Genomic DNA, 26,247 nt, shown 5'->3' on the forward strand with positions numbered 1-26,247 from the left:
GTTGGTCACCAACGGAGCATTCATTGTCAACATTATTCCTGCATTATCTGGTCTCCATCCAGCTTGCAATTTCTCCCTACATGTCCCGCCTGTGCAAAGCTCTCGGAGCTACAGTATTCGTCTAAGATATATCCAAATTTTCTGGCTGAAAAAGTCTACATCATCTGCGTTTCCCTCCTCCTCCTACGGGGGTATAAGTCATCTCATCTAATTCACCGTCAAATAAGTAACAAAGAAAATTATATGCCCAAAGTGAGAACGTTTCACGTCATGATTCCGCCTCAGACTCTCTCAACCCCTCTCCCCCTTTCCATTTCTTCCCCTCTAGTATTCGCTTCCCGGGTACGGGCTGGCCATCCCGCTTCCTGACAAGCTGTCGTTGCCCGACAAGTATGTCTGGTCGATCCGGAAAATCCAGTCCATCTTGTCCCGTTCGCTCCGGGCTGCAAATAGCCATGTGTTGTCCGTCCCGTATATGGCAAACACCGCCGACTGCATCCGTTCGGGAAGGCGTTGTAGGCCGGGGCCCCCGTTTGAGGATCCCCCGCCCGTTCCCGTCCAGATGGTAGAGATCACACGGCCCGACGAAGTTCGCCGATGCCCTGGGGTAAAGTCGGATCCACCCGTCTGTCCGCTGTGATCAGATGCATTGTCATAGTCATCGGACCCGTTGAGTAGGGCAAGCACTCCAGGCTGACTGTCAATACGAGAGTTGCGCAAGCTTACCAGCCCAACCTCGTCGCCATCACCAGCCGAATGAAGGTGAAGGTACGGTCGTCGTAGCTCGACAAACCTCTTGACCCAACGCGTCGAGTCGCTGTTGGGGACCAACAGGTATCCACCCTTCAGCACCTTGGGGTTCTTGGGAACACGGATGACCGTCGCGACAAGTGTTGGTTGCAACGGCGCATTGGTCATGAGTCCATCTGTTGGTGGCGCTATGTTTGCTGGGCTGAGGAGATTTGATAAGGGGTCGGGGAATTTCTTCCAGAGCTTCAAGCATTTCTGCAGCAGATCCGTCTGCTTCTCGTCATACTCTGGCTTGGGTTGTGGCTCTTCCACCTTGATCGGCGTATCCTCCTCTGTTGTGGCTTCTGGCGTTGTGTCTTCTGCGTTTTCAGCCTTTTGCTCCTCGGCCTTGGATTCCCCGTCCTTGGGCTCCTTATCATCGGGGTTTCCATCCTTGGGTTCTTCCTCCTTGGGCTCTCCCTCCTTAAGTTCATCCTCTTCCTTGGGCTCTTTAGGCTCCTCAGGCTCTCCCTCATCGAGAGCCGCCTCCTGCACCTCCTCTTCGTGCAACGAGGGAGCTGGAGAGGTTTCGGGTGTATCATGGAGGAGGTCGTCATCGCTGGGGATAATTGGCTTGAGCTCCGGGGAGGGCGAGGGCGAGGGTTCCTTTTGCTCGGGCTTCGCATTCGTTCCATCAAAACCAAGTTTGGCAAGGATAGTCTCAGTGGTAACAATATCCGCGGCGCGCCTCTTCTTCCTGCGAGCTGTGATAAAGTCGCTCACCAGGGACACGCCCCTAGGGGTCCAGCTTGTCAAGTTCTCCTCTCCCTTGACATAGTCGTGCTGGCTGTTCAGCCTCCACAAGTCACCCACCTTCTTGATCGGAGCAGGGCGCATGGTGAGAGTGAAGATACCTGTCGAGGAACGCACAAATCGAATATTCTGCCACAGGGCCGAGAACATGGAAGTCTGGCGCACAAAGGTTCTCGACAGAATTTGCACACAAACCTTTTGCGAGAACTTCATCGGCTCCGCCAGCTTCTCGGAGCTGATCTCCCATGAAATGGTCATCTGCACCCGATACTTGTCCTGAGTCACTCGATCAAGGAGCAACGAGTTGTGCACACTCGAATCCCACTGGGCATAGATGGTGAGGCTTTTGGTGCCGTTGGCATTCTCCCGGAAGATTGGGCTCTGCGACAGCTTCAGAGGGATATCCGGCTCATTGGCGCCCATGTCAGGCGTCTTTCCGGCAGAGTCAACAAGCTGGATCCTTCCAACGCGGACAGAAGTAACGCCACCCCATGGGAGGGCATCGCCAGAGCTATGGGAGATGTTGATGCCAATCCTTCTTTGCAGACCCTGGTGTAGCTGGAAGGTTCCGGTATCCAACTCGTTCGTCTGAGTCACTTCCACTGCGCTATACTCACCCATCTCGTTGAGTTCCATGATCTGGACCCGGGACAACAGGTCGTGCTTCTCCTGGGTGAAGAACTGAGATTCGTTGATGCGAGTTGCTTTGGTTATGTCGTCTCTCACAGGCACAGCATCCCTCATATCATCCCAACTAAGGAGCTTGTCCAAGTGCATTGTGGAGACCTTGGCAAAGATGGCAACCCTCAAAGTGACATCATGGGATGCGAAGAGAGGAATGCTCATGCTATGGACACTCTCGAAACGGATAGGGCCCTCGTCAAAGTCCTTGATCATCTGGGTTGTGGTGATACCATCTTCCTCGGAGATGCCAGGGATGAAGAGTTGGGCGTGCACCTCAGTGCCTTCTCGCTCCGCGAAGCCGATGAGCTCATGCATGACAACGTTGAACTTGAGCGTGTTTGTAGGCGCACGCGCATGTGAAGGCTCAAGGGAAAGCTTGATGATGCCAACAACATGAGATGTGTAAGGGGATAGGACATCAAGAACCGAATCCTGGACTCGACACTCGAAGACAGCCTTCAACGGCACATCAACTTCACCCACTAGTGTGTATGATGGCATGCAAGTCTCCACAAACGGATTGTCGAGACTCAGGTGTTGCGCGTATTCGGGCTGGTCTAGGTACTGGTGCATCTGTCGCATCTGCCGCACCCTATCATGCAGTTTCTCGAGACTCCATAGGTGGACCACGCTGTTCTTGAAATCGACCACTCGAACGCCAATGCATGGCTTGGGGGCCTGTTCCAGTGCAATGTCGTCACCCTCGCCTGTCAGGCCGTTGAGGACCATATCATAAGATGAGCAGAGGACATGGCCAATGTCGACCACGGCAAACTGAAAAACGACGCTCTCATCGAGTTCGTGGCTCATGATCTGGGCTTCTTTGAGAATCGCGGCGTTCTGTAGCACCATCTCTGCCATCTTGACATAGTGCTGACCTTTCCAGACCTTGACAGAACGCTTCGCTAGCCCAATTTCCTCTTCAGAGAGAGTCGGGCTCTTCTTTGGCATCTTCAGGGGGTCCATCTTTTCGATCTTTTCCTCGAACTGCTTCCGTTGATGGTTGAGCTGCTTCTGCATGTCCTCCTTCAGCTCCTTTAGCGCTGCCTCCATCTTGACCTTCTCTTTCTTGATCTCCTCAATCTCAACGTTCGCCGCTTCTGCATTCTTCAGTTGATCTTGGTATTCCTCCTTTTGCTTCTCCAGTTGATTCTGCAGCTCTTCTCGAACCTCTTTGAGCTTCTCATCTGGCTCGCCTTGTTTCGGTGTTGAGGGCATCGTCAACGCTGTGTCCAGAGATAGGTTATCCATTGTGCCGTTTGACAAATACTTGTCGCGGATAGGATAAGAAGATTCCGAATCGTCTCCATCATCACGACCGTTCACTCGCTCTGCCCTCGCCCTCTGCACATCTTCGAACAATGCATTCAGTTCCTCGTCGTTGAGACTGGTAAAGTTTTGATCAGTTCCAAGAATCGCTCCGGCGGCTTCACGTCTGGCGAAGGACCAGTCAGAGTCACGGCCGTTCCGCTGGGATAAAGCTGGTGAGTCCGGTCGAGAATCGCCAAATTCAGATACCCTACTAAAAGATCTTTCATGACCAGGACGAGGGCTTGGTGAAGGAGAACTTCGCTCCAGCGCCTGGAGCTGGCTTGCAGTGATAGAATGACGAAGTAAGCTCTGTGGTCTCTCCACTTCAGCTCGTTCTGCTCTCGCTTCCATGGGATGGTTGAATCGGAAGATGTGGAAATCGCCAAAAATGATGCGGTATCCAGAGTGAAGTTGTGTAGGCTCCGTGATACGCTTTCCGTTGACCATGACCGAAGCACCTTCGCTCGGAATAACAGTCACAGTTCCATCGGCTGCGTTGTCAAAGGTACAGTGGTCGTGCAGAATTCGGCTTCCGTTGAGTCGGATGTTCGCTTGGTGATCCGCATTGGTGTCGACGTTGCCCACTGTCGTTATTCCGGGCTTGAGATTGTAGACGAGACACTCGGCGAGAAGGGGGTCATCTGACAAGTTGACAAGATGGGGCATCTTCTTGGGAGTGTGCAAGCCCACAAAACCCTTCTCAATGCTAATTCCGAGTTCTTCCAGGGCAGCTTCACGCTCCTTGTGAATCTCCTCCGTTTTGAGAAGTTTCTCCTCCCATGTCTGATTCAGATCCGTAAGAAGCTTCTCACTCTGGCTCAGTTGCTCCGCGATCTCTGCCTTTGAAACTGTCTTCACAACACCGTCCGCGCCAGTAATGCTGACCATCTGCTTCTCGAGCGGCGTGCCTTCAGCATAAACTTGGTCGGCGGGTCCTGAAGAAGCAGCTCCAGCAGGGGCCGGCCCATGACCAAGTTTGCTTCTCAAAAGCATCAATTCCTCCTTGAGTTCTCGTATCATGCGGGCATTGGCATCTTCGTTGACAACTGCGTGGTTCTTGATGCGCTTGGCAGAATCGGCGTAACGTAGTGTACTCAGGGTTTCGTCGTAGTTGATATCGGCAGGACTGATGGCTGCAATCATAGCCGTCATACTGTTTCCACCCAGCGAGTCCTTCAACAGCCATGTCAAGACACTGTCTCGGTATGGGACTTGACCACCACCCTTCTTCTTCTTTCCTCCCGTAGACAAATCGGCCAGAGCAGCAATGACACGACCCAGCGTCGATAACGATCGGTTGATTTCAGCACCTTCCTTCAGTCGAGCACCCGTTGCACCAGTCGACGTAGCTCGTTCAGAACCTGCCAGATCGACCAGACTGATCTTGGCCACCTTTTCCATCTCCATCTTGGTATCCACGTCGAACTTCTTCTGCGTCAACATGAGGGTAAAGACAGCGTGACTTCGACTGGATGTTTCGTTCATGTTGGTCGCGGCGACGGTTCGCGCTTTGTTTCCTTCGTCCATAAGGTGCTCGATTTCCTGGAACCCCTTTACGGCGAGCTTGGCGAGATCTTCGACGTAAGGACCGGTAGAAGGGTGTTCTCGAACCTTGAGGTTGCCCTTGGTCGATGGGTTGAGCAGATCGCGGACTCGCTCGTTGTAAATTTCCAGATATGAGACCTCGACGGTGCATTTTGTCGTCCCGTCCGCTTGAATGGACTCTATTCTCTTAAACATGTCCTGACAAATCATGGGAATGATACCGATCTCTTTGCCGTATCCCATCATCGAGTACGACTTTCCGGAACCGGTCTGACCGTAGGCAAAGATACAGTTGTTGTAGCCTTGGAAGGCATTGTCAAGCAGGGGCTTTCCCAGATCATCGAAAAGATTAGACTGGCCGGCGTAATTGGGGTCATTCTTGTTAAAGGACCAGTATGATCGATCGAATGCGAAGGCCTTGGGCGCCGTGTCTTTGACGCCCTTACCTTGGTGTCCATCGGGGGCGGATAGAACCGTCTGGTTCCCTTTCATTTCGATGACACATTTTGAACCTCGATCGATTTCTGCATGACGTTCAGCACCGCCCTTTCAGCGCCCAAGCCCATCCAAAAGACTTACCTCTACCGTTGAAAGGTCGGCACCTCACCACCACCTTGATGTTTCCTCCTCCGGCGGGCGCCATGGCTGCGGGATTGTCCAGGGGACCCAAGGCGGTCCCCCTCTAGACAAGGACTTGGTGGTTGAGGAATGCGCGGGGCTTGGTCGAAATCAAGCTGCGCCGGTGCGAGTGCACAAGATAAATATGTATCGTCTCTATAAGTAAAGCGGCATGCGACGTGTGGGCGTGGTATCCATCCAAGGCCGCAGCTCAGCGCATCGTCTCGTCGGTGTCGGTATAATTTCGCAGGTAGGGGATGGCAAATGGCGGGTCAACCGTCTCCTTAGCGAGCTCGGGCTCTCGGGGGGTATCCAGAAATGACGACACTGTGTCGCCCTTTGGCGGCGGCGCACGTTGGGGAAGAGGCTTCGGGGCGGATTGCGATCTTTGCCGTCCAGGCAAGAGCTCGCCGTTGATGCAGGTCGCGATGTGCGAGATTGTCGTCGTCAGCCTGGGGAACAAGGCCAACGAGAGTCTGTGGGAGGCCGTTGTCTGGCGCAGGCGGTGGTTGCTTGTCAACAAATTTCGCAGGGAAGGTTCCAGGTTAGTGAGGACGCGGTCGCGCTGCACTACACTGCACTTGATCCAGGTCCCGTGCTTCTGATTGGGCAGCTGACATGAGATGCTTGAAAGGGGACCTGGGGTGGTAGTGGCTTCGGGAGTTCACGTGCAGGAAGCTTGCGTGCGCTGCCGACTCAATCAGCCGGCTATTAGCCGTCAGCCATTGTCGTGATATCCAATGAGTGTCTCGTTGTTTTAGACGTAATTGACATCGAGACAGGTGATGATGGCAAGAGTTGGTCCAATATGGCATTCTTTTAGCCTCTCCAGAATCCTCTTCCATCTTTACACACATGCAATTTGAAACTCTAACACACTAGCTTCACCTCCCGCTCTGACTTCCGCTCTGGCGCACGGTTGTGGATCACGGGTATGCACTCGCAGGGCAGACAAAGCGAGCTGGGACATGGACCAATGTCTCGAAACCCTCGAGTTTTTGATTTCCGATGATCCCTTGGCTTTGTCCCATGAAGCAGTTGCCCAGTAACAAAGGGAGAAAGCATATTGGTTGTCTCTACCACAAGAAACAGGCGCACATCATTCAAGTTGGGGAAGCCGTAACACGGACAAGACATCATTTCGGGGCATTCCGGATGTACACACGTATGAAAAAGAAGCAACGACAGCGTCTCAGAAGTAAGTCGAAGGGGGCACTCTTCGCAGTGGCGATCGCTTGGTTGGTGGATGGTGACTGAAAACATTGCCACATGGACCAAGATCCCTTCGCCTCGCAAAGCAGGACTTTGGAGTAAAAGAGATGAGCATTCTGAACCAATGCGAAGGCCAAGACCAATGCCCACCACTCCAACACTCAAGCTGAGAATTTGCGTTCCTTGCCTCGAGGGGCAAGTCCTCTCTTTAAGCGGCGTTTGGAGGACCCCGTTCTGTGCAGTCATTAAGAATCGCAGACACCCGCACGTGGAGCCGCCGGGTAGACTACTGTCGCGAATCTGGCCACAGCGACATCAGAGATGTGCGGACTCCGGTGTAGGCGAACTTGCTACTTCACTTGCTCGTACGGAACGGGGCTCGCGGGACCCTCTCCGAGCTCAGGGATTCAGTGTCAGTCCAGGGCGGCAGGGCTCCATCACCAAAACTCTGTTCTCAACGAGTCGAACCAGTCTGATACAGTTGCTCGGTCAGGGCTGTTTCGTAGTCCTATTAGCGTGAGCATTATAGCACCAATGGTTACCAGACAAGCCGGTTGCCTCGGGCTCGGGGCAGATTATAACACCACGGCGACAAGGACAAGCTCCTCCCCGCTCCTCTCGAGGTGACACTCACGAACCGCCCTGGAGTTCTCCTTCGGACTCTACGGATATATTCGGTTAGTGTGAGTAAATACGACAGAGTCCCAAAGTTTGACAGGCTCAGGGAAAGTAAGGGGATCCTTGGTCGCTTACAAGATCGACATCGCGCGCAGAACATCCAGGAGATGAGGCGATACGTGCCTTGACCCCAGATCGACGGATGCACCTGGCGCTTGTCTAGCCCAATGAGCCTTGCGGCTGCGATACTAGCTCAAAGCTTGATCGCATGCTAAGCGCAGATCCAGGTTCGTTCAAACGAACTCCCGCCTCTGGCATCCGCGTGCTTGTCAGGCGGAGTCTCAACAATCCCGTCCTTGACCCCGGACAGGGCCTTGGCAGACGTCGTCTCCAGTCGCCGTCTGCACCTCAATGCGCCCGTTTCGGCGTCAAGATAGATAGTCGACGGGCCAAGGCCTGTTCGGTTTCCGTTCAACGGGTATTATTGGCACCAAATGCACCTCATTTGGCATTTGCCACGCTGGCAGGGCGGACGCTGGACGCCGCACACCAATGACCGACCACACCGTTCGCCTCACTTTTCCACCGCGCACCATTTCTCACGGCGTATCGCAGGGGTTTTCCTTCCATAATATCTCCGGAGACATGGAACGGGCGAAACATGTGCGGCGAATTGTAGTGCAGATGCCCCTTGATTCGGTTCCAGAGTGGCTTTGCTTTGGAATATCAGCCTGCAGAGCGGTGAGCCCTGCCTGTCACACTGAGCGACGGCCAGGACCGACCGACATACCTTGGGTTCGCATACATTAGCATGAATGCACCCGTCACTCGTCAGGCACATCGTCGAACATAGCCTGCCCCCAGGCTATACCTGAATAAATACCCCGGCTCAGCCCGGCCTATATCCCCCTTCACCTCCCCAGCTTGTCTCGATATTCGGTAAACTCATCGCTAGTCGCTTGTACGACCACGTCGAACAATGGCATCCTCCATGAACAAGTACTGGATCCCACACCAGGATATTCATAGAAGGGTCATCACCCAAGAGCTCCAGTACTACCTGGGTCCCCAGGCCACGGTCCGCCCTTATACGTTGGAGGTATCTCGATCTCGAGGGAGCCCTGACAATTTCTGTACTCATATATCGACCTAGGGAGAGGATGGTTTCCTCATCACCACACCCGGCTCTTGCCTGACAGATGTTGGTGATCTATCTTTGACATGAGTGGTCTTGTCCTCGGTATGTTGACATCATTGCCAGGAACAAATCGATGATATCTGTCGAAAATCAAAGGATCTATGGGATCGACAGGCGGCCGCCAAAGTCCAGCAGAATCCAGAAAAGCCACTAAAGCGACCGTTGCACCAGCCCATCATCGTTTCCAGAGGGGCTCCCAGGGACGCTCATCGACGCCACCGCGATCGTCGTTGACTTGGCAGGGACAGTACTCGGACATGACATGGCGGCGATGACCACAGTGCTCTTCAGCTGGTGTAGAGACGGGTCTGGTATTCATTCAAAGGCGGCTATCTGCAAGTCGAACAACAGGTGTAAGCCGTTACACCGGGTCAGGAAGGTCCGCAAGGCGACTCATAATGGGATGTGAAGCCTGCGGTGAGGCAGACAGAGCGCAAGCTTGCGCATCTATGGTGGAGAATTCCTTGTTAATCAGGTGTCCGAGAGAGGCATGGGGAGGTTGAGATACCCAATTGATGCGAGTTAAGCAGGTGTCATACTTGGCCGTCGTGCCATCCAAAGACACGGCGCCAGCTGGCACCATTCCAGCCCAACCGAGTCCAGATGAGTCTGAACACTGCCCAAATTGCACCTGCCCCAGGCATGTAGTGCAGGTAAGGTCGCCTAACTGCGCCAGAGCGCAGTAGTGGAGATGCCTAATCCGGGTTCCGGCCAGCTTCGTGTTCCAATTGGATTGCAAGCTGCAAGTTCCTGTGGTTGACCGCACGGCTGGGGCACGCCGCACACTGGCGGACATGACTCCGGCCGACCTCATTCACTGCTGGACTCTGGATGTTTGCGAGGTGAAGGCCCAGGTTTCTGGTTGCAGCAAGAGATCGAAGAAATGAGCTGCGGCAGGCAGTCCATCGGCCATGATTCGACCGTCGACATCATGTGGCCCAGCACATACCTCAACCTCCAGACTTGGGGGGGTCAAGGATCCTTTCGTACTTTTGCAAATCCATCGAACCAGTTGACCAAAGTGCGATAGCTTGTACAGACACTTGCACTTCTTCTCGAGACGACAGCTTCACATCACGGAGTACCTTCTTGGCCGTGATATAGCCTATGATGTTGAGGTACTCGCCGACACGTGTCTGCTCGGAGGTGAGCGTCTCAAGCAGCAGGCTGACATCCACAAGGGCGGTGACATTGGTGTCTCTCGGGTAGAGGTGAGCCAGGGAGAGACAGGCTGACGACGTTGAGTACGAGATGACACTATCAGCGTTAGTGGGTGTAAGGCATCGTAGAGAGTGTGGGAGCAGAGGCTAATGAATGAATAGGAAGGCCAGTGAGCTCTGTTGGTCATACCATCCAAGAAACCTGACCTTGTCACCAATAGATAGAGCTGGTAGGTTTGACAGCAAATGAAGCTGAGACGGAACTGGGCCCCGCGACATTCCCGATGCCACTGGGATTCTCCTCCCAGCTTTTGAGGCCCGAAATATGCGGTATCGCTGCAGCGTAAGAGAAATCCACGCAGGTTTTTGATATGCAGGAGGTAGCATCGAGGACACAAGAGGTTGAGGATGCAGTTCACGCATGTCCAGCTTCACGTGCAAGGAGGACGCAGGGGGCACTAGAAGCACAGTGCGTAGTTTGGACAAGCCACATATTTTCAGTGGGGAAGCCAATAAGACACTGTGTGGACTCGCACTCGGCCTATGTACCCTAAACACCACTGCATCGCATCATCGCTCACTTGTAGCCTTTCAGCACAATCATCAAAACATCGTGAAAATGACAGCCGAAGCTCCTCCAAAGTACATCTACAAGATCGTTCCAGAGGCTCCCGCAGAGCCGTTTCCAAAGGAGCATCCCTTGTCGGAGCTTGATAGAAACGATGGCTTCATTCATCTGAGTACATCTACACAGGTGAGTCTTTTTTTGTGATTGTCGACTCCAACGTGCTAATTGTCAAGGTGCCCAAAACCGCCAACTTGTTTTTCAGCAATGCATCTTCACTATGGATAGTCAAGCTGGGCTTTGAACAATTCACTGGATCTATCAAGTGGGAGGACGGATTTCCTCACTTGTATGGCAACTTTGGAGCAGACAATGTTGACTCTGTCGAGAAGTTTGTCAGGGCTGAAGACCAAACATGGGGACAAGTCATGGAGGGCTCAAGTTGGTTGGAGTAAAAACATTGGTTGCTTTTCCTCTACGGTATGCTATCTCGCATCAAGACATCCATCTGCAGCCTGATGCATGCCTCGGCACACCGTGGTTCGTCTAAAGGCCAAGATCCTTCTCCACCATTCCCTTGCAAATAGGATGGTAAAAGTCCTTGTTCTTCTCAAAAGTGTCCAATGCCAGCTGTCGGTCCACCTTGTTCAGCGCACGGAACAGAGGGCGCACAAACTTCATGCGACCGACCCGCCCGAGCAGATCGGCAGCGTCTTGGTAGATGGCTGAGTCTTGGGCCTTGAGAGCGATCAGATAGTAAGCTGACAAGATCTCGACGTTCTTTGAAGAGAGGAAGTCATAGGTCTTGCCCATAAGCTGAGCCCGCTCTGGGCTGAGGGCGCCAAACTGCTGCACCTCGGCCAAGAAGACGAGCTTCTGGTTTGCAGTGAAGTCCGCCACATCCTTGATGCTAGGCTCAAAACCCTAGTGAAACATTAGCAAACCAATCCCGGCCCACAAAGATCGGACATACGGCATCTTTCCACTTGTTTGCCAATTCGTAGCACATATTTGCTAGGCTGGTGTCGAAATCAGGCTTCGGGGGAAGTCCAGGTGTGTAAAACTTGTCATCCCAGTCAATCTCGGCGATCTTCTTGGAAATCTCCTCATCGCCGAGACCGTTAAAGAAGTCAAGGAAGGTCTGCTTGAACTCGAACGAGTCGAGAGACTTTCCAGACCACTTGGTAAAGTAGTGCGGGATGAACTTGTCAAAGTTCTCACGGCCAACCAGGCGCTCAAGGTAGTAGACGAAGTGGAAGCCCTTCTCGTACGCAACGGTGCTGTAGACGTCCTCAGGGTCAAGGCCCTCGTGCTTGATGATAAGCTTGGTGTATTCGTGATCCTTGCCGAAAAGCTCCACGGCGTCCTCTATGCAACGGTGAGTCTTGTATCACAGTGTTGGTGTGATGTTACCTACCGAGGGCCTTCCAGCCGATGATGGCAGAGAAGTGGAACTCCGGTTCGCCATGGATAGCAGCCTGAATGCGACGCTCAAGATACATGGTCCATCCCTCGTTCAGCCAGCTGGGGAGAGTAAGTATCGTAAAACCGGTTCTGGAACATCCGGACTCACAAGTGTTCCCAGCTCGCGTTGGAAACCAGGTTGCCACTCCAGCTGTGGCTCAGCTCATGAGCAATGACATCCACGTTCTGGCGGTCGCCGCTGATAATTGTAGGGGTGGCAAAGGTGTAGATGGGGTTCTCCATGCCTAGCGGTTCTGTAAGTATCGTCTCGACTCTCACCCTGAAAAAACAACCATACCTCCGTAAGGAAAGCTTGGAGGCAAGACAAGGACGTTGTAAGCCCCCCACTTGTAGGGGAAAACAAGCTTCTCTGCGACTTCCATGAACTTCTCCATATCCCGCTCAAGCTCCCATTTGCATTCCGCCAGCTCATTGGGACCCGTGGCCACCACGCTGCGAGGACCAATGGACGCAGTCGCAATATCGCCAGAGGCTACGGCAAAGAGATAGGATGGGATGGGAACCTTTTGCTCAAACTCGTAGAGCTTCTCCTCGCCAGGCGTCGCCTCGTGGTCTCCAACAGGGACGCCACTGGCAACAACCGGTAAGGACGAGGTGAGCTTGAAGGTAAAGGTAGACTTGACGTCAGGGGTGTCCTGGCAGGGGAAGATGGAACGAGCGTTGATAGCCTGGCATTGAGAGAACATGTACGGGTGCGTCTTGTTCGAGGTCTGAGCGGGAGTGAGCCACTGCAGAGCAGTGCACTTGCTAGTCGTCTGGAGGTCAATGGCAAGGTCAATGACCTCGCCCTTGGCCGCACCTTCAGGCACCGAGATGTGAAGAGGGGCACCGAGGGGCGCCGAGAAGTCCTTCAACTCCCACTTGGACTCGGCCGAGTTGATGCGAACAGTGGAGATATCAACGAACCTAGAGTCGAGGATAATCTCCTTGCTCTCCTTGTCGGTTTGAGATTCCAGCTGAAGAGTGACAGATCCCTTGAGGCACTTATCCTCAAAATCAATCTTGAAGTTGGCCGTGGTATGGCGCGTCCGCCAAGCGCCATAGTTGGACAGGGTGCTGGGATCTCGGGTCGCCATGTTGACAGTTGCAAATGTTCGTCTAAGGTTGTGAGTGAGTGTAACTTGCGAACTTCGCAGAAAGGCGGGCTTCTTGAGGAATGAGAGCCACGACATGAGGCTCTCTTGATCCAATGGCACGGCGGTATTTGGCGGCTCACGTCATGAGTGCGGGTTTGTCGCGGATCTCGGCAGCCATTGAGATGCCTCTTTCGGTGAGTCACGTGCCATATTGTGCACCACCTGCCTAAACCAACTTACTTACCTTCCTGAAGATGCATCATCAACCACAAATTGTGGCATCTTGATGGTATTTTTGTTTACTTACGTCCATATCGCGAGGCCATTTTCGGAAGGCGACCGATGCTGAACCAATACTCATATGACTTTAACCCTGTTGGTTTGTCCTTGCCAGGGCTTCTGGAACCACGTGGGAAGATGTTTCTCCGCCTCGACGAACTTCATGGCCAAATATAGACGGCCTCAATTCGCAACCTCAAGGGGATCACAAGTTAGGCAGGACGGACTTGGCTATCAACGACGACTTTTGTTTCTCCGGAGCTGTGCCACCACTCATTAATGAGTCTAGTCGCCTATCCAAGATGGCAATCTCGCATCAGCCCCAAACCTTGTTCTTATTGTTTTCCCGTTTCTTTCCACGACGGGCATATTGTCGCCGAATGCTATCTTTTCTTACTTTGCCATGATTCTCACCGAAGATCACGGCCAAATATCCCCGGTCAGGTAACCACCGAAGGTTATCCCCGTCCCCCCGGGACCGCACTATCTTTGGACTTCGTCAAATGTCTTGGCACAACTGAGCAGGGAGCGGAAGCAGGCCCTCAATTCGTATCTTGACCCAACGGCAAACCTAACATCCGATGAAGATACCCACAGATGACGCTCGAAACGATTGAACATAGGAGAACCAGATTACCGGTGCTCATTACTTGCCGTCAGGTGTAATGTTTCTCCAGCTAAAGAGCTTGCAGATGACTTCTTCCGTCTTGCGCGCGCAAGCAATTCGCTTAAGTCCACCATGCTTACCTATATCTCCGGAATGGAACTGGTGATATGTTCCGGTTTTCTGTTCGCGCAGGATCCTTTGGACTTGTGGAGATTGCCCGGTACAGCCAACAGGACCAAGACCTACGAGCCAAGTCAACCCCGAGATGAAGGGGTTTCCCTCTGTACTGAACGTTGAAAGGCACCGAGATCTTGATGAAACGTCGTTTCAACCCCGCAAGTTTTTCAGAGCTCTGCCTCTCCATGGCGGCCGAATCCCGACCGGCTCCCTAGCCGTGTGATACGGACATGTCTCCTGTTTAGACCTCACGATTACAAAGATGCCATACTGTTGGTGTTGACCACGGGCAGGCTCCCTGGGCCTGGCTTCTTTACACAACTGCGGGACAGGGCATGGTGAGGCAACAATATCACCCCACGAAACCACCCCAGCGCAAGCGAGCTTGGGCCGGGCCTACGGTGGCGACGGTGCGAGTTGGTAGTGGGGATTCCCGGCCGTTGGTGCTAACGCAGGGGCCGCAAGGCGAAGAAGGCCTCGACTCCTCCCAGGAACCCCCTGCCCATAAGATGCGAGTGATATAAGGAAAATCCCACGAGATATTTTAGCCCTTGCCTATATCCCGACCGGAACACAACCGGCTTGACGAGAGACAACCCCGGCAAGAGTCCAAGTTTGGGCTGCTAAGCCATACTCCCGGGGATGGGCAAGTCGTCCATCGATCAACACTGAGCCTAACAAATGTGCGACGACAACAGATTCATGACCAAGACTGCTCTCACAACAGTCGAGTCATTGGTTTTGGATCTGCGTCCTGGATACTCGGGTTTGCCGTGGACGGAGATGCCGATCGCACTCCTTTTGAGAAGCGTTGCTAGGTTCCCTTTGACCGTCGCTCTACCATCGTCAACTGCTGGTCCATCTTTTAAACTCCATGCCTACCTTAACACCCGGATTAACTGCTAAATTGGTTGAAACCTCCAAGCCAAGCATGGCCGCTATCTATTTGAAGCCGAGGTATCAGATGCGTGCATCCAGTTGATTAGTGGCAAGCTAGGCCCTAACTCGTCAACGGATTGGTGTGTTTGCTGGTCTCGGTCTTGTAGGGCTGTTACATAGGGGTGCAGACTCTCTGGGAGCTATCCATTTGTAGTCTTGGCCAGCACGTGTTCTCGTCCGAACTCTTCTAGCTCGCGGTTGGTAAAGATGGTGTGCAACAATGCCATGCATCATTGTTGCTACCGAAACGCTCAGCAGAGAAGTGGAGTTTCGTTTCTTCGAGGACGACGAGCAAGAGCAAAGGCTTCACTCTGTTCGGTTTCATCACCGAAATGCCCTGAACTTTAGGACGTCATTGTCTTCAACTCCCAGCCGTCGTGTCTGTTCCAGTCTTTGTGGGACACCTCGGGCTGCCGACTTTCCGGTTCCAGTCTTGGTAGGGGCCGTGGAGAGGACGTTTCATAAAGCATGAAAGAGGGGAGATTGTTTGCTCATTCAACTACACGAAGCTGTTGGAGAGACGATGACTCGTGTATCTCCCTAGGGTTGTAGTCACTGGTCACGTTACCCCCAAAGTTCACAGGGAAGATGCAGAGATGTGGCGGGACATGTTGTAGAGTTGTGATAACTCCGCACCTTACATGAACTGCATCATTGTTTACCATCACGCAGATTTTGGCGAGTCTAGACTTGACTGATGTGACGTGAATCCACTTTGGTAGCCATGGTGAGGTTCGATATGAACTCGATTAGAACGGCACGTAATCTGATCCGGGGCGATTGGGTTGACGAGAGTGGTGAAGCTATTGGAACGCGGTGATGATGATATCTTCCCCGGTCTAGGGTACAACAAGGCATTGTACTGCGTAGCAAGTGCGACGCCACAAGGTTGTATGGACATCTGAAGCGAATACTCGGGTTGGCATGGATGTCTGGATCAGAAACACTGGTGTTCAGGGGACAAACGACTAGCCCCTAATTTGGAAACGGACTCGTGGTGGCCATGGTGGGTGGCTGTCAGAAGGGTGACAGATTCCTCCGGTGAATGGCCCATCCCTGGCCGGTTCAACCACCCGGAGGAGAAAACGCACGGGATGCTGCAAGGGACCCATGCGAGCTGCGGTAAAGCACGGATGACTTAGGTGACTGAAAAGCAAGGTTAACAGAGACAAAGAGGTAAGCTGTATGTAGGTGAGCTGGTGAGGGGAAAGCCACCGTGCTTGAAGATGCGACACCAGGTTGCAACAGAGATGTGGTCAATAGATGTGACAAGTGATGTCTCTGCCCAAAGAAGATTGCAGATGCATATGAAACAACATTTTCGTCCCCTTCAGGAGAGGGCTTCGGAGATGGCTACCGAGAAAGAAGCTGTGCCGCGCTCAGATCTTAATAGCCAAGACACAAAGGGCCGGGAGTGTGGCACCCCGTCGGGTAGATGGACGTGTCGAGTATGGCTCGTTCCAGAAGAAATGTTTTTCACCGGGGAGCTGAACCAGAAGAAGGGTCTAATCTGGACTCCTGTTTCAAGCTGGAGCCTGTCTGGGCCTGGCCGGCTTACGGAAGCAGCCCTGCGACGCTGACAGGTTGGTGATGGAGGTTGAGACAGTGGTCAAGGAGGGAATAAGAAACGAAAGCAAACTTGAAGCTGGATGACGTCAAAATAATGAGGGGTCAATAAAGTCGCTGTAATAAGCATTTGCATCACCAAGGTTGTGTTTGCATGCAATCTCTCAACTTGATACCGGATTTTGAAAGCTCATCCGAAGGTGCCACCGCCCTTCGTCCTTGAAAAATGTCGGGTCCCTCGTGTTGCGGCGACGCGATGTTAGTCTGGGTAGGCTTGGCGACCCTTGATCGCCATTCGTCGATCAAACCTCAGTTTGACTTTGACTTTGACTTTGATCTGCCTCTCGCGTGTAAATGGCCCGACGGCGCGGGATCGCCGCACTCCACGCGAGATAGAGGTGTCGTGAATGTGCTTTGACAAAGGGAGAGCAAGAAGAGCGGCAGGTGATGACTTTGTTGATTCGCATATGCATGTTTTCAATATCTTGAGACATGAAAGACGTGATATTTTGACTGCATTGCAGGTGTTGTTGGGTTGGACGAGTGGGGTAGGTTGGCTCGTGACAGGTTTGAACTGCACAGGCGGCAGCTCATCAGCCAAAGGGTTTCCGCGTATGTAAATTCGGGGCACAGAAGATGTAAGCGAGGGTGTAAGATACGGCATATAGCGCAGCCTACATAGAACATCCGTGCTGGCGGATTCAGGTCCAGTCGATCTAGGCGCCTTCTGGTGGTGTTGAGCGCGCGGAGGGCCGAGCTTCGACTTTGGCGGAGGCTGAAATCGAGTGTTGATCCAAGGAGAAGGCAACTACGGAGCTCATTGGTCAATCGTAACGGGTTCGACCAGTTGTCTCCGAGGGAATACGACATGGGAGAAGCAAAGATCTCAGGCGAAGCAACCCAATGGAACAGATCGGCGTTGGCTGTGTCTCCCGCCTTGTCCTCTCCTTCCAGATTTGACTGGCCATGAAACACACCTTCCGCCGCTGCTTCCCGTGAGAGTCAGCTGGAGCTTCAAGGCATAAAAAATTTGCTGGACCTGAGGCATCGGCTTGACTTTCCCATCTCCTGTCAATGCCAAAATGCTTCGACTCCTTTTTCTTTTTCTTGTTCATCTTCCATCAGAGATCAGCAGCACCGCACGAGCCATCGCCTCTCGTTTCTTTAACGACGGTGATTGATGGGAAGTTTTGCACGATAATTCAGCCCTCGCCCTTGAGCAGCCAGCGTGCCAAGAGAGTCCGGCTCAACTGGCCCCTGTCTCAAGCAACGGCGAGCCCAAGGGGCCCCTGATCATCGAGCGTCATGGTGGAGCGGCTACCCCTGCCTCGGCGTCGGTAGCGCGGCGGGCCCTGGCTCCATCGAGCCCCCCGGTCGGTTCCAGGGGCACCTGGGACCTCAGGGAGAGCCACAAGGGACGGACAGAGAGGTGTGATTGAGCAGACGGCCGACGAGGCGTTGAATGGCGGCCGTTGGCAACCTCCTGGTCTGTTCTTTTGCACTACCCAAAGACCTTCTGAGTTCTGACAGGCCTAGTCCATCCATTCCCTTTTCTGCCTCGACCCCGACCCCGGGTCCTCCAGGTGGCGCTTTTCTGCCACTTGCAGCCACGAGTATCGGGCCCGTCAACACCAACACCCCCCTGGCTTCTCCCGCGTCCCCAGACCTCTCTGCGCTCTTGTCTCAGGCCGGTGTACCAAAGCTTCTCGATGCTTTTTGCCTCCGGGGCGTGACACCATCTGGCGGGGCTCTTGGGTCCATGGCCGTGGCTAGGGGGCCCGATATCCCATCACGGTCATCAGCAAGGGGCGGATGACTGAGAAACGGCCTGGTAGTCTCCGGTGACTGCGTACCTGGGCACATGTAAGCGAAGGAACCCAACTCAGAGCGCGCCATCTTGGCATTAAGCCGTCGTCTGGGGTTGACATCCACACTTAGATTTGTTATATACCATCAATGCCAGAGTCGACGTTGCACTCTGGTCCTGCCTGCCTGCCAGCCTCCTCGAACCCGAAACACTCCAACCCTACCGTGTGCCTGTTTGACCTATGCTATAGCTCGCCGCCCTAACACCGACGGCAGTGTCATCTGAAGCCGGCGCCATCAATCTCTGACACTGACCTACTTCCTCTTCTGGCTACCCGAGCAAACAGGATTGTTTCGACACAATGGCTCACATTGCCAAGTGCATCGTCGATATCGACGCCAACCATATAACTAAGCCAACGTCGCAGCCTGCAAACGAGCTGGTATGACCCCAATTCTCTTCCCATCCAAACCTCTTGCCCTGGCCCAGACTTACCTGTGCCATCTTTTCAGAAAACATCCCCCCAGCCCGAGAAGCCCTTCACCTGGAGAATGCAGCAACCCGAGCCATCCAGGAAGTATCAGCTCTTCCCCAAGGAGAGGCGATTGCCCATCCTCAACAGTGGCAAGAACCCGGAATCTGAGAAGGCTGCCCCGGCTCCCGCCGCCCCTTCAGCCTCGACGAACGAAAAAGCAGAGAAACAATCGGTTCCCAATAGCTTCAAGAAGAGACTCAATCAGGCCAGCTTGGTCCGACGCCGTAAGATCAGTGTACCCGAGGTTGGACCTATGACAACTGTTCAAGAGCTTTCAATGGACTCACGTACGCACACACCCAGTATATATTTCGAGATTGGAAACTGACTCGATTGCAGCAACCATTCCTGGTCGCCCGCCGTTTCACGAGCGCTCTATTAGTGCTCCAGGCAACTCAAGCAGGAAGCACCAACTTACGGATACCTTCCTCTATATCTCTAGCGATGATGAAGGCCCTGATCCTCGCGAGGAGAAAGAGTCTCGCCATCCAATGCCTCAAGGCTCGATCCCCATCTCGCCCAAGCATCTTGCCCCATTGGTCATCCCCAAGTCTGGTGCACACTCGCCCCTACTCCGACGCCAGCAATCTCTCAACTGCTTCCCCACTAGGAATGATTCGCTTAGAACTGGCCGTAACAATGTGTCGCCCAGAAGCCGAACTCCTTACACTCCCGCTTCCTCGATGCCCGATCTCACAACTCCCAAATCAGCATCGTCCAATGCACCTTCTACTGGAGCGCTACCAACTCCAGTCTCGGCACCGATAACCGAATCCCGACCGGCGTCCCCCAAGCCTGCAGAAGGCCGTTTCACTCCCACTTTGACGGCTGAACCAAGCAGCGTCTTTCGGGGCCACAGAAGGGGCGGCTCTGAATCATCGAGCATGACGGACCGAGGTCGCCCACGAAAGAGGCCCGACTTGCGCACTAACAACGGACCAATTATCCAGAGGACAGAGCCCAAGAGGAGCAAGAGCTCTGAGAAGAAGGCTTTTGAGAAGCTCCCCACTGGTGTGAAACAAGCGGACGCCACACAGCAGCTCGAACAATCAGAGCTTGCTTTGCTTCAGAAGCAAGCCTTTGCTCAAGTGGGGCGATTCGAGGTGCTCAAGTCGACAGACGTTGAGGCGCTATCAAAGGAACTTCGTCACTTGGATGAGAGAACCGAGTACCTCCGTCGTACCTACAATGCTCTCCGTGTAGGCCGCCGAAACCTCCACTCGCGTATCTGCCAGTATCTACGTTCTCCTCGCGTGGCCAAGTTTAGCCACGACTCGATGCTGAAGCAGGAGGAGGCGCTTGCCGAGCTGGATGCTTCCATTGACGACTGGGTCAACAAGCTGGAGCAGGCAGAGAACCGACGCACCCGCGTTCGCCAAAAGCTTCTTGAGCACGTTGCTGCAGCTGCTTGTCTCCCTGTCGGCGGATTGCCCATGACGCCCGAGCCACAGCAGCAACAGGCACCGAGCAGCACTCCCTCTTCAGGTGTCGGCAACATCTCAACACCCCCGCGAAGCCCTTCCAAGGACACTTTCACATCTCCCCAGAGCACAAGCAACCCACACAACTCGCCCTCGCCCCAACGTGTTGTGGCTCAAGTCCCAAGCACCATCCTGGAGCAGCCTGTCATTGAGGAGGCAGAGACACAGGAGGAAGAGCCCGAGGAGCGCCCAACAGTCATGGCATCTTTGAAGCGATCCGACGTTGAGAGCATTCGCATCTATGCTGGAGACGACGTTTATGCCCTCCTGGCTGATGTTGAGAACGAAATCACTCTGATGAGCAAGCAAGCCAGCGAACCCCCATCGGCAGTCGACATGATGGAGACTAAACGGATCGCACTCCATCGTCAACGAAGCCACGAGATGCTTAATGGCTTGTCTATTGATAACTATGCCATGAAGCGAAGGGATATCTCTGAGCCCAGAGCAGTGTCTCCTTTGGCATCACCTCCAACGAACCGAGAACCCGAGCCTGCTGAAGACGACATTCCCCTTCTTACGAATACTGTCTACAAGCCTTGATGGCTCAGCACAAACCCAACACTTTTAATCCCTTCATCGTTCAGCACCACTTTACTATGAATTACGGCCGACCCCATACAATCCTTTGATACCCCCAGCATATTTCTCGACTCTTTCTTAGCATCATCATTACTCATATTATCATCAAGCCTTTTATTTATTGCCTCTTAACGAGACCACCACGGCTGCAACAGCATGTTAGACATCTCATATCACATCATGTACTATCATTGGGCGGTGTTGGCAGGTTTTCTCTGCGTTTCTTGTACACTTTATTTTTTTTTATTTTTTTTTTTTATGTTGGTTGGTGATTGGCGCATCACATTAAGCCCTGTATCTTTACTATCTACACTGGGACACTCTAGATCCCTTGTCTAATCATATATTACTAAAAACATTACTTGTCAACTTTCAAGTCCTCTCCATTGTGACTGTATGTCGTATTTGACTTGGTATTCACGTCGCACCATGTTGTTAGTCTGCTGTCTCCTCGGCCGAATATGGTTGAAGGGGAAGGCCCCATGCTCCAATCACAGTCTATCGTGGTGTCACCAGCCAGTATGCATATCAAGGTTGAGAAATACGGATACGGGCAAGGATAAGGGTGTCTATCGGATGCGTCAATCCCTGAGGGTTGTTAGATGGTAGGGGTGAAGGATTGATGGTCTTGACCAAGTTTGGATGCGTTGTAAACAAAAGAAGGCTATCACGTTGAAAGAGGAAGGAGACGTAATCTAGAACAAGTGAGGAAGATCAGGGGTCACACTAGGAAGTCCATAGGTGGAGGGTTTTTCACATTGTCTTGGATAGAATACACGTAGGACTTGGCCTCTGGGCAAGGGAGATAGTGTCTGGATGTCAATTGCATGACTTCAATACCTCGAGATTCTTGATCATCGGATTGTGGGAGACCCGCAAGCGAGACCTTGTCCACCGGGTAAAGAGACCCAAGCTCAAAGGCTTTCTTCGCCTGTTGATGGGCACACATTGAGTAAGCCACGAGCCTCCATCCCCAGGCTGTCAAGAACATGGCTCCCGGTTCCTAGAAGATGATCAACCCTGCTCCCGCTTCCATCCCCTCCCCTAGTCTAGCGTTCATCCCAAGACCGGATGAAAAAAAGAAAGATGATCCTCCCACGTGCAGCCCATGGCTAGTAAACGGTCAACCGTCGATAATCGTACGACGGCTTCTGGCCCCCCTTTCCCATGCGTTTACTTTTCTTTTTGATTTTTGCGTGGGTCCCGGACGGCGCGGAGATTGAGGAGGACCGTGGGCTTGACAAGGGGAAGGGATGGGGGCGATCTACCTACCACCGGCCGGTGAAAGAGTTGCTTTTTCGTCCGGAGTGGGCTATGGGGGAGTAAAGTGTAACTCAGACGGGGAGGATTGTCTACTCTTTTGTGAGGAGAGATGACGTGTACGGAATCGAATTGTCCGCGCAGAGGCCATTGATTGCTGCGCATTCGCGGGTATGTATGGTAGAGTATCCGTAGAATGTGACAAGACGTCTCTAGTCTATTATCCTCCCCTGAGCGGTGATTCAGACGATGGATGGATGCTTCGGGCGGTGCTTCGGGCGTAAGATCATGTCCGTCTTGCCTTGGTGAATATAAGCGTCTTTTACGCGTCTTCCTTCGTTCCGGTATTAATAAAAGCGAGCGAGGCCATCAAGGCCCCCGTCTCGACATATCTACTATACATGATCATCTTCCTCTTCCTCTTCTAGTGCAGTTTGCAACAACATTTGAAAACCCATCTGCTCCGTTGCCGTTGCCGGAGTTGCCCTTCTGTGTGATTGATGTTCACCCCCCTCCCAAAGTCGTACAAGAAAACACAAAAAAGCAAAGCCTTTCCCTTCCTTGGATCTCAGCAAGAAATCCTCGAATACACCAAACACCAGGTCATGTTTCTTCCCATCACATTACGTATTACTCGCGCAGAAATCAATGTGTCACAATTCGCACAACTTGTAGGATCAGCCCAAAGAGCAGTCCCCGAGCCACTTCTTCGATCTGGAGACAGTCAAACACTCGGCCGAGTGCCTCGCCTGTCGCAGCCTGACCCATCACGCCCATCAGCGCAGCTGGCAGGCCGCTCTGGATGAGCAGACGACGGGCTTTGACTCGGAGCTTCTCCTTCTCGTCTGCTGTAAGTTCCGCAGGCCAGGCGGCAAGCTCTTGTTCTGTCGGCATCATGTTCTCCCGGATCTTGCGTAGCTGGTGAGCCAGGCCCGCGTCAGACGTGTTCGCGTCGATGACGGACTTTTGGATCAGCGACTGGACCGTCAAGAGGGACGGGTTGCCGGGGCGAAGCAGGAATGATTTGGCTGCGGTCGAGAGGGTGCGTCGGATGTTCCATGCCGAAGACAGCGTGTACATCTCATTGATGACGGCAAATAGCAGCTCAACTGCAACCCGTGTCTCAGGCTCTGAGAGCTGAGCATACTGCCTGGCAGGCTTCAGAGATAACCTCTTGCCTCCCGAGACAGACGGGGGAGGTGTCGGGATCTGCTGTGAACTCTTGCGACCGTGCTGCTGGTTCAGGATGCTGTCGTTCATCTTGTCTTGCATGTCACCGTTGCCCTCGGGCGATCCATAGTCGTCCGCGATCTGATCAGGTGGAGGTGGCAGCTTCGTAAAGTCGAGACTGGCTGATGAAGGAGATCGTAGCTGTGCAAGGCTCGGCGCACGGCTATGCTCCCGACTAGGACGAGCACTCGCTGATGCCGACCCAGTCTCCTTACGGTCTGCTCGGCTCATGCGCAGCTCTGGATCCGACTCACTCTGCGACTGGTAGCTAGGACGACGCTCCATGGGGGGCATCTTTCCAGGCTGCGTAGATACAACCGACGATCGCTGGCTGTCCATGCTGTCCCGTGCCGAGCGAGCTGGAGATCGCATGCCATTGATTTGAGCCGGAGGTGTCGAGATGGAGAGTCTGCTCGAGTGGCTGGTCAAATCTACAGACTGGCTCGTAGTCTTCCTGCTGAGGCCCGGAAAGTTGCCAAAAACTCCTGTAACGCCTCCAACCAAGGTCTTGCCTCCCTCCATGGCACCCTTGGGCGCCGTTGTCAGCACGTCCAGCATGCCCTTGCCCATAGACTCCCACCCGAAGCCAGACTTGGATTCACTGTGTGTATGCCCCTTAGACTTTTCTAGGAATCGCTTCATGCCTTCACTCTCGGCCAGACTTTGGTACCAACAGGCATCTCGAAGGTACCTCTCCAGCTCGCCACGGAGTGATTCGCGAGTGTGGACTTTCCAATCTGGTAGGTCCTTGTGAAGCTCGGTGAAAGCTGTAGCACCCGAGATGTTGGCAATTCGCCTCAAGATTTCATGCAAAGTCTCGAAATCATTATATCTTCGTACAATCATCCATCCAGCATAGCCAGCCACGGATGGCTCGACTTGGACCCAGTAGTCCCAGGTGGGCTTGGTACGGATACGACTCTTGTCGCCCGTGGCATCATCGTGCAGAGTGATGGATGCATTATGGAGAGTAAGAGGCGCTTTCTTAGGCGGCTCATCTTCTTCGTTGTCTTGGCCCGGAGGCACAATCTGGTCAAAGCTCGTGAAGCGGGTTCCCTCTGATCCCTTGGGAGATGATTCAGGGCTCGAGGAGTCCATGGGTGATCGTGGCGTAATCGGAGTCGGGGCAATATCGCTCTTGGTAGAAAAGCCCTCAGTTGACGTTGCCGATGGGAGAGACCTTTCGCCATACACTGTAGACCTGGGAGATTGCTCACCCGTGGTGGATAGTCTCTTGTTGGCGGTTGATGTTGTGCTGGATCCCTTCATAGAATTGACCGACTCGCGCTTTCGTCTGGCCTCTTCCTCAGCAATCATTTGGTTCATGCGCTTCATTTCTTCCATGGCGTCATCCATTTCCTCCTCTGCCTTGCTCAGCTTCTTCTTGTGACCAAGGGGCTCCTTTCTTCGAGCTCTTTCGTTCTCGAGTGAGCTGCGTCCCGGCTTTGCGATGCCGACGTTTCCGACATTGCCGTCTAAATCCGCAAACACATTCGTGGTAGCGGTCGCCTCAGGGCCACGCTGCATGCCAACATCAATGGCCTGGTTCAAGTCAGGTTCACCAGCTTCGAGGAGGTACACAATCCATCCGTTGATCCAATCGGCTTGACTGCATGTTTGGAGCGTCTTCTCAAGAACCGAGTTCGCAAGGATCTCACGTAAGAAAACACGGGCAGGATCACAGTTGTATGCGTTGCGGTCGAGAAAGCCCAGCAAGTCTTCAGCTACCATCTTGAACTTGGCCGCCTGTTGGCGCTGGTTTAGGAGATTGGCCAGGTGACAGTCGGGATTGGCGGCAAGGTAGTTGTAGACGGTGTCGGCCGCTGTCGTGCTGCTGTCGGGGGGCAGTTCGGCAAAGGCGGATGCGAGCTCGGACATGAATACGATGATGATCGATGACGAGTTGGTGAGGAGGTCGAGGAATGCGTCTGCGGGTCTCTTACGGCTCAGGTGGTTAGAGACGGCGAGAAGATACGAGGTGAGCGTCTTGCGGCAGGCCAGAGGGAATGAATGGTCAGCCGGAATGATCGGACTGTACCACCATTTGACGTAGTCCCTAATAACGGCGTCGACGAGCCCTCCAAGGGCTTCCCGAGTCTCAGGGCGGAACTCGTCAAAGTTTTTGATAGCCGTCTCTTCATCGTCGCTGCTGTCCTCGGCCTTCTCCTCTGTCTTGTTGTTTCTGGATTCGAGCAGTCGTTCTATAACGTCGATGCCTCGCTCTCCTCGGACTGCCCTAGAGACTTCTGGATTTCGAGCTTCCCAAGAGATGAAGCCAACGACACCGCCGAATGCGCCGATAAGGACGAGGCCCAGTCGTCCCATGGTCAGGTATGTGAAGGCAGCGAAGCCGACTGCCACACCAGCAAGGGAACCAGGAGTCGCAGTAGCTAGAAAGTGGAGGACCTTGGTGACAGGCGTCTCTTCATCGGAAGGGCATGTTGCGTCGGCGGTCGTATTATTCGTTGTCGTCTCGGGCTTCTTAGGGGTCGTATCATCATTTGTTGATTGTGTCTCTTTGACGGAACAATTGGCCAGCTTGTCCGTCAGCACTGGCTTCTCGTTTTGTTGAGTTGAAGCTGGTGAGCCATTCAGCTCTTCGCCCTTGAGCTCTGGCGAAGCCTGGCGGCTGGCACCTTGCTGATGCACATCTTGGTCGGGGATTGAAGTTGAATTCATCGGGAAGGGGAAGCTGTTTTTTGATGCTTCTTGCGCAAGGGATGGGGGGTAGCTTTCCCTAGTGAACAACCGTAGCGAAACCGTCGGGGGA

General features: G+C 53.4%; 6 protein-coding genes across 6 annotated transcripts; 2 read left to right on the forward strand and 4 right to left on the reverse strand.

The window, feature by feature from the left end:
• Positions 1 to 324: 324 nt before the first annotated feature.
• On the reverse strand, positions 325 to 5,725 carry MRS44_007819 (uncharacterized protein; the record flags this gene model as incomplete). Its single annotated transcript, XM_046269221.2, has 2 exons — positions 325 to 5,606; positions 5,662 to 5,725. The coding sequence occupies 2 exons, from the start codon at positions 5,723 to 5,725 to the stop codon at positions 325 to 327; spliced, it is 5,346 nt and encodes a 1,781-aa protein (XP_046134173.1).
• A 3,178-nt stretch (positions 5,726 to 8,903) lies between these two features.
• MRS44_007820 (uncharacterized protein) lies at positions 8,904 to 10,167 on the reverse strand (the record flags this gene model as incomplete). The annotated part of the gene is made up of 4 exons (XM_046269219.2): positions 8,904 to 9,036; positions 9,094 to 9,423; positions 9,719 to 9,985; positions 10,079 to 10,167. 4 exons carry the CDS (start codon positions 10,165 to 10,167, stop codon positions 8,904 to 8,906), a joined length of 819 nt encoding a protein of 272 aa, XP_046134171.2.
• Positions 10,168 to 10,507: 340 nt separating this feature from the next.
• On the forward strand, positions 10,508 to 10,908 carry MRS44_007821 (uncharacterized protein; the record flags this gene model as incomplete). The annotated part of the gene is made up of 2 exons (XM_046269218.2): positions 10,508 to 10,642; positions 10,690 to 10,908. The coding sequence occupies 2 exons, from the start codon at positions 10,508 to 10,510 to the stop codon at positions 10,906 to 10,908; spliced, it is 354 nt and encodes a 117-aa protein (XP_046134170.1).
• A 91-nt stretch (positions 10,909 to 10,999) lies between these two features.
• On the reverse strand, positions 11,000 to 13,296 carry MRS44_007822 (uncharacterized protein; the record flags this gene model as incomplete). The annotated part of the gene is made up of 7 exons (XM_046278497.2): positions 11,000 to 11,377; positions 11,427 to 11,821; positions 11,871 to 11,977; positions 12,027 to 12,162; positions 12,216 to 13,036; positions 13,155 to 13,202; positions 13,259 to 13,296. 7 exons carry the CDS (start codon positions 13,294 to 13,296, stop codon positions 11,000 to 11,002), a joined length of 1,923 nt encoding a protein of 640 aa, XP_046134169.2.
• Positions 13,297 to 18,750: 5,454 nt separating this feature from the next.
• MRS44_007823 (uncharacterized protein) lies at positions 18,751 to 20,948 on the forward strand (the record flags this gene model as incomplete). The annotated part of the gene is made up of 3 exons (XM_046269217.2): positions 18,751 to 18,831; positions 18,902 to 19,211; positions 19,264 to 20,948. 3 exons carry the CDS (start codon positions 18,751 to 18,753, stop codon positions 20,946 to 20,948), a joined length of 2,076 nt encoding a protein of 691 aa, XP_046134167.2.
• A 1,944-nt stretch (positions 20,949 to 22,892) lies between these two features.
• Positions 22,893 to 26,156, reverse strand: MRS44_007824 (uncharacterized protein; the record flags this gene model as incomplete). The annotated part of the gene is made up of 1 exon (XM_065620669.1): positions 22,893 to 26,156. The coding sequence occupies one exon, from the start codon at positions 26,154 to 26,156 to the stop codon at positions 22,893 to 22,895; it is 3,264 nt and encodes a 1,087-aa protein (XP_065476741.1).
• Between the last annotated feature and the right edge of the window lie 91 nt (positions 26,157 to 26,247).

Source organism: Fusarium solani (genome assembly GCF_023522795.1).
Source record: "Fusarium solani strain SB1 chromosome Unknown bctg00000004, whole genome shotgun sequence".
In the NCBI taxonomy this organism is placed as follows: Eukaryota; Fungi; Ascomycota; class Sordariomycetes; order Hypocreales; family Nectriaceae; genus Fusarium; species Fusarium solani.